The 12,499-nt window shown below is 39.4% G+C and overlaps 2 protein-coding genes across 2 annotated transcripts; both read left to right on the forward strand.

Moving 5' to 3' along the window:
- Positions 1-1,474: 1,474 nt before the first annotated feature.
- On the forward strand, positions 1,475-3,139 carry LOC147617045 (uncharacterized). Its single transcript, XM_086776273.1, has one exon. It carries the CDS (start codon positions 1,475-1,477, stop codon positions 3,137-3,139), a length of 1,665 nt encoding a protein of 554 aa, XP_086632399.1.
- Positions 3,140-3,212: 73 nt separating this feature from the next.
- On the forward strand, positions 3,213-4,517 carry LOC147617046 (uncharacterized). The gene has a single exon (XM_086776274.1). The coding sequence runs from the start codon at positions 3,216-3,218 to the stop codon at positions 4,515-4,517; it is 1,302 nt and encodes a 433-aa protein (XP_086632400.1). The 5' UTR covers positions 3,213-3,215.
- Positions 4,518-12,499: the final 7,982 nt, after the last annotated feature.

The raw sequence follows: 12,499 nt of genomic DNA on the forward strand, positions 1-12,499 counted from the left end.
TCTCATCATAGATGAGTTTATATTTTTGGGAGGATCTAGGAAAATTCCAATAGGGGCCAAGCAAGAGGAGAGATGGATAGTTGATGCTGCAGAAGTAACCATCCAATTGAAAATGGAATATGATACACAAGGCAAACGCCAAAAAGTGGACTCAGTTGGAGATAGCAATAAAATGCAGCCAAAGTGTACAGTGTCTCCAGATTTATGTATGCATGATCTTGCTCAAGGGTGTGAAAGCTACAATATGGTGGATGATTCGACTACGTGTGGTAGTGTTTCTAAGAATCGATTGAAGAGTCACCTTGAAACACCATCTGAGGTCAAAAAATGGCAGAGGGAGATTAAGATAGCCAAAGAAAAGTTAAGAGCAAAAGGCAGACATGATAGATTTGAGCTCATGTCAAAGGACAAGGATGGTAAAGCATTGTTTCAGATTTGGTGTGAGGAGTGTGATTGCTCTTATGGTCAAGGGGGTCCTGACACTTTGTATAATTACACACACTCACACATCAACTCAGCATCCCATATGAGGATTATTGGGTTATGTGAGCAAGAGAGCCATAGAAAAGACAGCCTTGGTTCATTGGATGACATTATGGAATTAGGAAAAGAAAAAGTAAATGAAGCAATGTTGGAGGTTTCAACCTTTGCAAGTGAGAGTAATGTGGTGTTTCAACTAGTAACAGAGACTATTAGAGATTATAGCACTCTATCAAAAGTCTATATAAGCTGCATGCTAGATAACAAGTGGATACCACTATTTCCAAAGACAGGATCTCTACGACAATGCATGATTGAGCATATGAAATCCAAGCTACATATCACAAAGGCTAGTGGCATTGATTCTAGTAATCAAGTGAAGAGGGCTGGTGGTCGCCCATCCAAGGTGACAATTATAGATAAGAAGCAAAGAGATCTAAGTGGTTTTTTCAAGAAATGTTCCGCTAAAGGTAAAACTCACATGTTCTAGCTGTGTTTTCCATCAGTTTTGTATTTTCCAAGTGAACATTTTTTCTTATGCTCTATTGTAATGTTTTCTTATAGACAATGACACCTTGCAAACTGCCAATGCATCACGAAAGCCATCAGGTATTTCTCATATGCTTCTATTTTCAATCATTATTTTTGATTTTTTATAGAGATGTTAGGTGTAGCTAGTCATATGGCTTTTGGCTCTCTCTCCATTAGGCAAATTTTCAAGCTTCTATTTTCAATCACTATTTCTGTTTTTTTATAGAGATGTTAGGTGTAGCTAGTCATATGGCTTTTGGCTCTCTCTCCATCAAGTCTATTGGGAACTTAACAGATTCCTCCTTTGCTCATAGGGAGTAGCTTGCTTGCAACCTTGTGTTGGGGTTTTTGGCAAGGGTCATATAACTATGATGGGAATGTGGTTGACTTGAAGCCCTTTTTGGATGATAGTAAGGGAGGTGGCAAATGGCACAATGAGCCAGCAACTAAGGCAACAATTATGATGGGGACAACAGAGTTCATTGAAATTAATGGCACTTTCCGTCATAAGGATTGCAAGCGGATATGTTTGGAGGGAACATACTTTGATAATTTGCAATGTGGTGCATGTGCTACTATTCCTAAAGAACGAGACTTTCGCATGCGAGTGTATCGACAAATTCGATCTTCAGACACTCGTGGATCAAGAGACACAGGAGGTGGTAGACGGTTAGATTATTTGACTCATTTAGAGTTATTGAGAGTAGCAAAAACAAAGTCCACAATGGTTCGGGTATTGAAGAAGGAGATAGCATTCACAAGAACTGAAGTTGTTGCATTGAGCGTGAAGGTTAGAAGTCTTCGGGAGAGCACTATGGAAGCCATGGTGAGGAAAGATGTTAGAAAATTTTGTCAAGATATAATCAATGCTCATGAGCTAGGTCTATTTGAGGGAAAGAAGGCATTGTGGAACTTCTTTGTTGACATTTCACAAAACATTTCAAGAGTAGGTCAAGGGAAGAGATATTCCAATACAACAAAGGAATTATTTGAGACTGTCAAGATATGGGGAGGGACAAGGTTGCATAATTTCTTATCACTTAACCTTGGAGGTCCACACATGTCCACCACAATGAGGTCCACAAGAAAAGCACTTTTCTTTCGAACTGGTTTACAAGAGGATATATTTCAACATGCAAGAGAAGTTTACACTTGTCACATGATGAAGAAAGGTATACCCTTGGGTAGTGTGCCAGTTCTTCTAGCTGAGGATGAAACAGTTGTGAAAAGAATGGTGAGATGGGTGGCACGTGATGATAATTTGGTTGGCTTTTGTGGTAAAAAGCTAGAACACACTTGCATTCCAGACTTTGTCGTGCAAGTTGGTGATGGTCAAGATGGATATCTTAGAGTTGTGGACGCTTTTCAACATAATGTGATTGCTCATTATGCAAGGGTATTGATAGTGAATCCTCTTCTTGAATTCTTGCCAAAGCTAGTTATATTGGTGCAATTGACATGTAATAGGTTTGATTCCATGTTTGTCAGAGAACAGTGGGAGAGCATTCAGCTTTCTTGGAACATTTTTCTAAGGGATGTGGTAGGTCCATTGATAGGACATGCTTCAGATGGGGATAGTAGGCGCAGAAAGTTGATGTTGCAAGATTACTCTTCTTGTCAAGGTCCCAGGTTGTGCATTCCTTGGAAGGGTTGGCCCTTTACAGCACACATCACATTTGATGGGAGTATCAGTGGTTTGCATGATCAAGACTATATCCATAATGGAAAGAAACTTATCAATCCTTTGGATAGTGCATCTAGAAGGTTGGTACTTGGTAGAGAGCTTGTGACTTTGAATCATGTAGCAATTGTATATCAATTATTCAAGGTTGATGAACATGGCTTGCAAGAAGGGGATATTGAGAGGAAGGATAGACAAAATTGGAGAGCTGCACAAAGGATTGCTGCAAAGAAAGTACAAAAGTGTTTGAAGTTATTACAAGAAGGCTATGGTGCTCACAAAGAGCGGACATTGGGCACACGTATGTACTTATCAATAGTAGCATCTTACATTGATATTTTCTTATCACCTACCTTAGACTTGTATGGTCGTGTGAAAGCTGCAGGAAAGGTGTCTTTCTTTTTCAGGTATGCAGAAGTTGCTACCATTGCTATTAGTGATATATGAATAAAGGATTTTGAACGTATTTCCAAGGTTGATGTGGCTAATACTCATGGTTCTTTCTATATGTAGGATTTGGCGCATGTGGATCACTAAGCATGATGCATACTCCCTAAAGCAAAACTTTATCAGTAGAGAAACATTCATTGACATTCAATTGTCATGTCACTTTGTGGTTCTCTTGATAAAGACCTTTAGGGAAAAGCATCCTCACTTGCACGTACCCCTTTCTTGCACGGGATCGGATGCATGTGAGAATTTTTTCAGCAAGGTGGGTGGAATGGTTCGGAATGAAAGATGCTATGATGGCTTTGATTTGCTGAGTAGTACCGGAGCACTTAATAGAATAGCAGAGTTTCAAGCAGGTTCAATTCTTAAATTTCCAGCAGCTCATTCTAAACAAGAAAATATATGGGCTACTTTGGAAAAGGAGAATGGCACTCCTTTGGCCAACCTGGGAGACTATGCTTGTGTGAGTAGTGACAACCATATGGTATCTGCATTGAAAGAGGGATTATTAGAAGCAAAGGCCATAAGTGAGACACTTGGTATGCACGATGAAACTTCTTGGAATGACTCATGGGAGGAGGGAGATCTCTTAGAACTCTTCAACCCTAATCTTGAATATGTGGATGAAGATGAATCATTGGATGATGTTCTACTTTTAGATGAAGATAATCACTTTGATAGTGGTGTTCGAGGTGATCTGGTGGATGAGGAAATTACTAGTGAAAGTGAGCTTCGTCATGTGATTGATTGTCTAATTGATGAGGAGGAGAAGGTGGTTAGTGAAATATCGCCATTTGTTGAAGTGGATGGGAAAGCCATTTCTAAAAGCACACTTGTCAGCCAATTGAATGGAAATCCCACACTATCTAAAGATAGATTAACAAGGGTGAAAAGTGGAGTGTATTTTTCTTTGGAGAAGAAGGCAATGATTCATACAGGAACATGTCTTGGTATAGGATCTGATTGTGCAGTATTGTTTGAAAGCACATCAATAAATGCAAACAAAAAGACAAGAGGAAAAGGAAAAGCTGGGAATACTAGTAAGGGTGCTGTAAACGGCATGTGGTACCTTGGAAGGGTGGCAAGCATGAGGAGAAAGGTTGGAAATTGTCTAAAAGAGACAAGAGGCCCCTTTGATCTATTGGATAGGCCTTTGAATGTTCAAATTCATTTGTCATGGTATCAACAAGCAAAGGGAACTAGGACCTACACATATGACCTTGTTGACAACCAATGTGTGGATTTGGAATCTATAATAGCCTTGGCCAATCTCAACTATGATCGACAAACAAAGAAATACCATCTTGATGAGAATGACTACAAACTTTTCAATGAATATGTGCAGGGCAGAAAAGGTACATTTTCTATTTTTTAAATTTTTGTAAAGTTTATCCATTTTGAAGTTGTCCCTTCCCTTCCCTTCCCTCCTTCCTAGTCCATTTGCAGCCCTACTGCTCCAATCTCTGATGTAGATGAAGGGAACATATGTTTTTGTTAATGTGCTTTCAATCCTTCTTATCACATAGGGATCCTAGGTTTGCAGCATGTAACTTGACAGGGAGCTTATGTTTGTTTTGTAGGATAAATTTGTTGGCAAGCTATGTGGCATGATGCAGCATTTATGAGAAGATGCCCATAGATGTGTCAATGCTAAACTTATGGATTATAGACATGGATTGTTCGGGTGTTACTCTTGTTTAATTTTTAGTTTTTCTAGTAAACATTCAAGATGCATTTTATGTTTTCTACTCTATCAAATTTTGGTTTAGATTCATGGATTGTTCAGGTGTTACTCTTGTGTAACTTCATATTTGCTGCTATTAAACATCCAAGATGCTTTTCAGCTTTTTCATTCTAGTGTTTGTTTTTTAAGGGAGAAGACACTTGTTTATGTTAGTGTGTAATCATTCTTATACTACAGCTTTCTAGCTTGTCCGCCCCAATAACAGTGAATGTAGTTGCTATCTACACTATTCTGAGCAGGTTTAGAGACTGTTGCCAATTATGGGAAAGGATTTGGAGCTGTTTACCTCTGTATTTGGCAATACAACATTCAAATTAGTTCATGTTTTGCAAGTACAGGTCTGCATTGGAAGTTCAGTGAGGTTTGTGCATTGTTTAACCAAGCATTGGCTAGTGGGTTAATGTGATTTTGTTGGTGCAATACCATTCACAGCATGTGAATCAGTGGAGTTTATGCATACATCTAAGATGGTTCAGAATCAAAATCCGAATCTAAATTTGGGAGACGTGTTTGAAGTTTTGGCCTGGGAGGATAAATTGAATGGAACCAAGTATTCCATGTGGAGTTTTATGGTGAATAATGCGTTAGTTGGTAAGAGTATATGGGGCTATGTTAGAGGTGATGAGGCTTGTCTTGTAGATCTAGTTATTGCTTCTGCTACACCTTTGTAAGGAGGTAATGCATATGATATGTAGCTAGCTTCGATAAGGCCAGCTACACCTATTGCTCCCATTGAGGATTAGAGGAGATGGGATTAAGGGATGCCCAAGCTATGCCACTTATAGCCTTGTAAGGAGGTAATGCATATGATATGTAGCTAGCTTCGATAAGGCCAGCTACACCTATTGCTCCCATTGAGGATTAGAGGAGATGGGATTAAGGGATGCCCAAGCTATGCCACTTATAGCCTTGTCCATTAAAAGGATCATCATACCTCGTATCTGTTCCTCCAACATACTTGGAGAATATGTATTGGGCAAGGAAGGAGGCTAGGCTTACTTGAAAAGACATCTTGATAGTATTTCAAGAGCTTTACGTATGGAAATACATTGGTGGATATGTATACTCTTTGTAGATGTACAGCCAATACGTATGCAAAATGGTATAATGTTGCCTTGGTTAGCATGTCGATGTAGGTGATTAGCATGTAATGGATGTAGTGCCAACAAATGAGTGCTCTTATCATCACTATTAGGCATGAATCAAGAACATCTATTTTGATAGATGTAACTTTAACAAATGATGTTATCATCATTATTAGGCTTGAATCAAGAACCACCATGCTAACCATGTATGGTAACAAGTGTGCGGAGGGTGTGCGGATGACAGATGGATGTTTGACAAAATACGATAGCCGTCTTATAGTCTTGTTGTTTGACAAAATAGGATAGCCATCTTGACGTAGGTTTAAGGAAAGGGGGGGGACACTAGACTTTTTCTTGTACCTTATAAGCTTAAATAGGGGTGTTTTATAATCCTACATGGATCTTAAATAGGGGGTTTTCTTGAAGTTCATGCACGCAGGTGACGTCCCCCTTTAATGAAGAGTGAATCCCCCGGGTTAGAGCTCTATTCATAGATTAAGCTCTATGCATAGAGGACCTACAAAACAAAACCCCTCTTATTGGTAGATAAAAATAGAGGATAAAAAGATAGGAAAGAGAGGAAAGATAGGAAAGCACTTACCTCTTTTTGGTGATGTCAAAAGAGAAGATTAGAAGACCTACAAAACCAACAAAAGGGTGAGAAAAGGATCAGTAATACATACATACAAAAGCCCTAAGAACCTAATGCATACATACAAAATCAAAAAGAGAGGAAAGAGAGAAAAGAATTTACCTCTTTGGGGTGAAGTTGAAAGAGAGGATTAAAAGACCTACAAAACAGAACAAAAAGTTGAGAAAAGAATTAGTAATACAAAACCCTAAAAGTGTGAATAGCATGGATACACAAGGAGGTTTATCCTTCAACACACACACACACACATCTCACAACCAAGAGGAGAGGGGAGGGGAGGGGAGGAAAGGCAAAGAAGGAGGCGAACCTACTTGGAAGGTAAGGAGGTGGAGAAGAGCTTGGGAGAGAGAAAGAACCTGCAAAACAAAGAAGAAAGCAAAAAAATAAGAAAATTACTCCTAATTACACACACATACATTTTACAACACATGTACATGTAACCAAGACGAGATGGGAGTCAAGGCAAAGGAGGCATACTTGGTGAGGAAGCAAAACACATGCGCACGAATAAAAACGCAGAAAAAAGAGAGGTTATGTTTTACTGTAAAACCTGCATCATCGAAATAACTGTGGAAAAAGCGTTGAAATCAAGGTGAAAAAAAGCGTTGAAATCAAGGTGAAAAAAAGCGTCAAAACGTCAGTGGAAAATAGCGTGGAAATAAGTGTCGAAAAAATAAATTTTCCACGCTCTTTTCGACGGATATTTCAACGACCTTTTCGACGCTTATTTCGAGGTCGCTACTTTTTATTCAAATTCAAAATCTTTCCAAATCTTGTGCGCCTTCCACATTTCAAATTACCTATCACCGACTACCACCCTCCACAAATACTTAAGGAAGGATTCCCCTCCAAAAATAAGCATTCGTTCCCATTATTTTGCAAATCAATATGGAAACCATGGACGACGCCACACCCTCAAATTTTGTTGATTTAGAGGAGAAGACTCGCTGCAAATACCAAGTGGCTCGACATCGACGAATTTGCAATGATCGTACAAAAAAATGAAAAATATTTCCAGTGGAGTGATTGGAACATCTAATTAGTGGCAATGCGCGCTTCAACAATGACGAACCAGTGGATATCCAGCCCGAACGATGGAGACCAACAAGAGTAGCCACAAACAAGGTGATCCAACAACCTGAGGAACTTGAGGCGGATTCGGAGCAAATACTAGAACATGACATGGATGACATGATAAATGCCTTACCCGATGGAATAGAAGATCGAGGTTTGGAATACGAAGGGGTAGAAGAAAACACACGATGTGTGGAATACGCTTCCCAAGAAGAGAAACAACTACATAGGCTTGCTCGTCTTCCACTATATCATGGAGCACATGTGTCTGTTTTACACGCTTGCCTATCCATATTGAACTTGCAATTGATTTTTGGATGGTCTGATATGAGCGTATCAAAACTTTTTGCGTAAGTGATGATATCATATGCAATTAGTGATTTATGTACCTTTATATGCACTTTCTTAGCCTGACTATTTTGTGTATTGAAACATCAAATATTGCCACAAGATAATGAGATGCGAGTGGACCATAGTCGAGCAAAAGCAATGTTGCACTCGATTGGCATGGACTACAACACACACCATGCTTGTCCAAATGATTGTATTCTTTATTGACAAGAATATAACAACGCAGTACAATGTCCGCATTGTGGTACATCCACATATAGACAAGATGTGCAAGGAGAAAGGGTACCAGCAAAAGTTTTACAACACTTTCCCATCATCCCTCGGATTAAAACAATGTTCAAGTGCAAATCCATTGCAGGATTGATAACTTGGCACCGTAACACTAGGTCCATGGATGGTGTTATGCATGTGCCCGTAGATTCCCCCTGCACATGGAAGCACATTGAAGAGAAGTGGGTAGCCTTTCAGGAGGAGGCTCGCCATATTCGACTCGGCCTAGTGATGGATGGAGTGAATCCATTTGGTCTACGAAGTTCATCATGGAGTACATGGCCTATTTGTCTAGTTAACTATAATCTTCCACCATGGCTAGCGATAAAAAAAGGGCATCTTTTATTGTCTTTCCTGGAAAGTACAAGGTGAAGAACATGGATGTGTATTTAGCCCCTTTAGTTGAACAACGTGCGCTAAGATTGAGAGGAATACTTATGAGAGGGCATTGAAGTTCATGATATTTTCAAGAGGTTTGGACAACGTGCGCTAACATTAAGAGGAATACTTATGTGGACTATGCATGATTGGCATGGCTATGGAGAGTGCTCAAGTAATACTGTAGCTTGTTAACATATTATGTTAAGTCATGATTGTCATCCAAACTTACTTGCTACAATCATTTTTGAAGTTCTACAAGGCTTTTAGTGTCAGGGTACGATGGATGTCCATTATGTGGGCTGCAACTTGAGGCTCGATACTCAAAGTCTATGAAGAAGATAGTATATGAGAGCCACAAGAAGTATCTCCAAGTGGACCATCCTTTGCGTGAGGGATTTCTAGGGAGGTCTCCTCGCATATGGAAGAGTAGTGATTGGAGGACCTTATGGGAGCTGGATCGAACTTGTACACCTCCAGGAATGAAGCATCTATCCATTTTCCATCAACTTCCATAGTGGAATGACCTTCTAGTGAACCATCTTCTTGACCCAATGCACATTTTCAAGAATATAGCCGAGGTGCTTTGGAAAACCATCACAGGAGCAAAGGAGAGCAAGGCACAACGAGATGATTTACAAAAGGTTCAACACATGTACCACTTATGGGCCCAAAATAGAGCAGATGGAAAGGTGAAGCTACCAAAAACACCTTGGGTCATGACAAAGGATGAGCAACGGCGAAAGGGACCAAGCTCGTTTGAGTTTTAGGAGGAGTCGAACAACCCGCACGCTACCATACCCAACTGAACTTGCACTTCTTCCAGACTTTCCTTCTAATAAATGGCTCAAGCAAACCATACTACAAGCTAAACGCAATGGTGAATCAATAAGTGATGAGGAGGAGGAGCTTACATATGGTTGTGATTTCCATGTATGTGATTTAGAGATATCTACGCATTGTCTTTTATGTTGTGCTTTCGTGAATTTATACAATAAAAGTACTTATTTATTGTGCTTGCAGTATCGTAAGTTTGGGGTAATTTGGTCACGACGTGGACGTCACTTTCGAGTAGAAGGAATAGATAAAAAGAGAACAACATTTGATTGTGGTGTAAAGGCTAATTTCATGCAAGAAAGTCGTTCAAGTGCAAGTGATGGCAATACTGAAGTAGGCATGCTAGATTATTGTGGAACAATCCAAGATATTATCAAGGTTGGATTCAGAAAGTTTGATATGTTCATTTTTTATGTGAAATGGGGTTCAAGTTGGTAACTCAAGGGACGCAAGTAACTGTACGCAAAGACAAGTGTGGATTTCTTCAAGTAGACCGCACAAAGATATGGACTAACAAAAGGGACACATTTGTGCTACTAGAGCATTGTGAGCAAGTCATCTTTGTGGAGGACCCGACAGATCATAAATGGTTGTTTGTGATCCAAATAAATCCACGTGGAAAACAAATATTTGAAGAGGTGAAAATAGCAGTTGGCTGTTTGACACATGCTGAGGAACTCCCCCCAGATCATGTGATGGTTGAGCATACAACACTAGCACCTATTGAACAACAAGATAAACAAGAAGAAGACATACTAGTTGAGGAAGTAGGTGAGGCTCACAGGGGATTAGGATTGGATGAAGGTGTACTCATTGACTAAATACATCTTGAACGAGAAACAGACACTAGAGATAATCCAGAGGAAGAAGAGATTCAATCTGAGTATGATCATGATGTATCGACAGCTCTCATGCTAGAGCTAGAAGAGGATGACGACATGGATGAATTACCTTCTACTACTACAAAACAACCAGTTCCACCAATTGACAACAATGATGGAGTATTTCTAAAAGTAGATTTATTTGGAGCCATAGATCTCGCTGAGGACGAGCAAGTTGATGATGAACTTTAATTTCATTGTAAAATAGAGCACTTTCTTAATTGCACCTTAGTGATGAGGAGGAGGAGCTAGCATTTTTTCTCCTTCAAAGAGCGTGATGGAAGTTATACCCTCCTCTCTCCCTCGGCCCCCCCTCTCTCTCTCTCTCTCTCTCTCTCTTTCTCTCTCTTTCTCTCTGATCATCTCTCTCTCTCTCTCTCTCTCTCTCTCTCTCTCTCTCTCTCTCTCTCTCTCTCTCTCATAGACACATGTGCTTGCAAAGAGGTAGAAAGAGAAGGCTAAAACACACCCCAGGATGGGAACCAGCAAATATTATATATAAATTTAATTTTTTAATAAAAAATCTTCGACTGTTATTTCAACGCATATTTTGACTACTTTTTCCATGTGTATTTCGGTGCATATTTCGACGCCTTTTTCCACACATATTTCGATGCACATATCGATGACGTGACCAGGCGTGGAAACTAAGCGTCGAAAAACAATCATTCTCTTGTGGTGCTAGGGCCATGGGCAACATAACTAGGTGGATTGTTAGGCCTACATGGCCACATACTTATTTTCCCTCTCTCTCTCTCTCTCTCTCTCTCTCTCTCTCTCTCTATATATATATATATATATATATATATATATATATATATATATGATTTAGGCTACTTATCCCAAGTTTCTTGTTTTAGAAAGTACTTGTAATGCGGGCCCACCCTACTGCCCACTTTCTAGTGTTTGATCCTTTGTCTACTTAGACTAGATCCATATGATCAGCCTAGCCCCATCCAAGCCCATGGGTCTAGCCTTTTACCCACTAGTTGGGACCCTTGGGATGCCCTTAGTCCCAAGGTAGAGCTCCACAATTGAGCCATAATGCCAACTTTATAGCCACTTAACCGATTCACACTGCTATAAGAACTCTCTTACTGGCCTCTAATACTAGCCATGTTATGTCTGCACTACATGTGACATAACAATAGAAATACTTGGTCATAAGCTTAGTAAGAGCATATGGAAGAAGCATGTTAACCTAGTCTCTCCATGAGGCCTCATGGGGACTCGACTATAAATGTGTGTGTATATTTATGATTTTACAAAATAATACATAACCTGTAACCATGCGCTTGGGGATCTAACCCCTTAAAACCCAACTACTATAAGGACATTTCACTCTAGTATGTAAAGCGCCTAAATACAACTTATTGTGCACTTGATTGATGAAGTAACTCTGATTAGAATGGTTCATTCAAGATGGTTGTTTTATTTCAAGAGGTTTATGAAAACTTTTACATTTGTAATAAAAAGAGTAAGACCAAAGGGGAGTACAACATTTGGGTAGTTCAAGAGTCACTTGTGTACATATCAAATTTTCTTGGTCAAAACGGATCCTTCAACATCACCATTGTGCAGAAATGGTAAGACAAAGCATAAGATTAGAGGGGAGTACAACTAAAGGTTGGCTAGTTCAAGAGTCACTTGCGTACATATCAAATTTTCTTAGTTAAAAAATATCCTTCAACATCACCATTGTGGAGAAATGAGGATGAGTTACATTTGGTGGGAGACATTGCCTAAGGCAAGGGAACAAAAGCAAGTTGAACACTAAAGATAAATAAGAAAATCTCTTTATAATTTGAAAGAAATACAAAAATGGACTGATAGATACAAGCAAGAAAAAATGGAAAGAGATATAACTCATAGAGGTTTAGGAGAAGGCATAGAAACCATGAAGTTTCTAACCAAACCTAGTCTTTTACCAAGGATATGATAGAGGAATAGTACTCTCACAAAGGCACAATTGGAAGTAAAAGTATGCAAGAGGGTGTGATTTCCATGTAAGTATCAAATCCTTCTACCATGGGTAGCTTGTACATGTATACAATCAACTTGTATTAATGAGCACGCATATACAAT

The sequence above is a fragment of the Cibotium barometz genome, chromosome 37, assembly GCF_041138505.1.
Source record: "Cibotium barometz isolate CiBa-2024 chromosome 37, ASM4113850v1, whole genome shotgun sequence".
Classification (NCBI taxonomy): domain Eukaryota; kingdom Viridiplantae; phylum Streptophyta; class Polypodiopsida; order Cyatheales; family Cibotiaceae; genus Cibotium; species Cibotium barometz.

Bases quoted from the DNA above. Each gene is read 5' to 3' on its own strand.
- LOC147617046 (XM_086776274.1), top strand. From the start codon at position 3,216: ATGTGGATCACTAAGCATGATGCATACTCCCTAAAGCAAAACTTTATC.
- LOC147617045 (XM_086776273.1), top strand. From the start codon at position 1,475: ATGGGGACAACAGAGTTCATTGAAATTAATGGCACTTTCCGTCATAAG.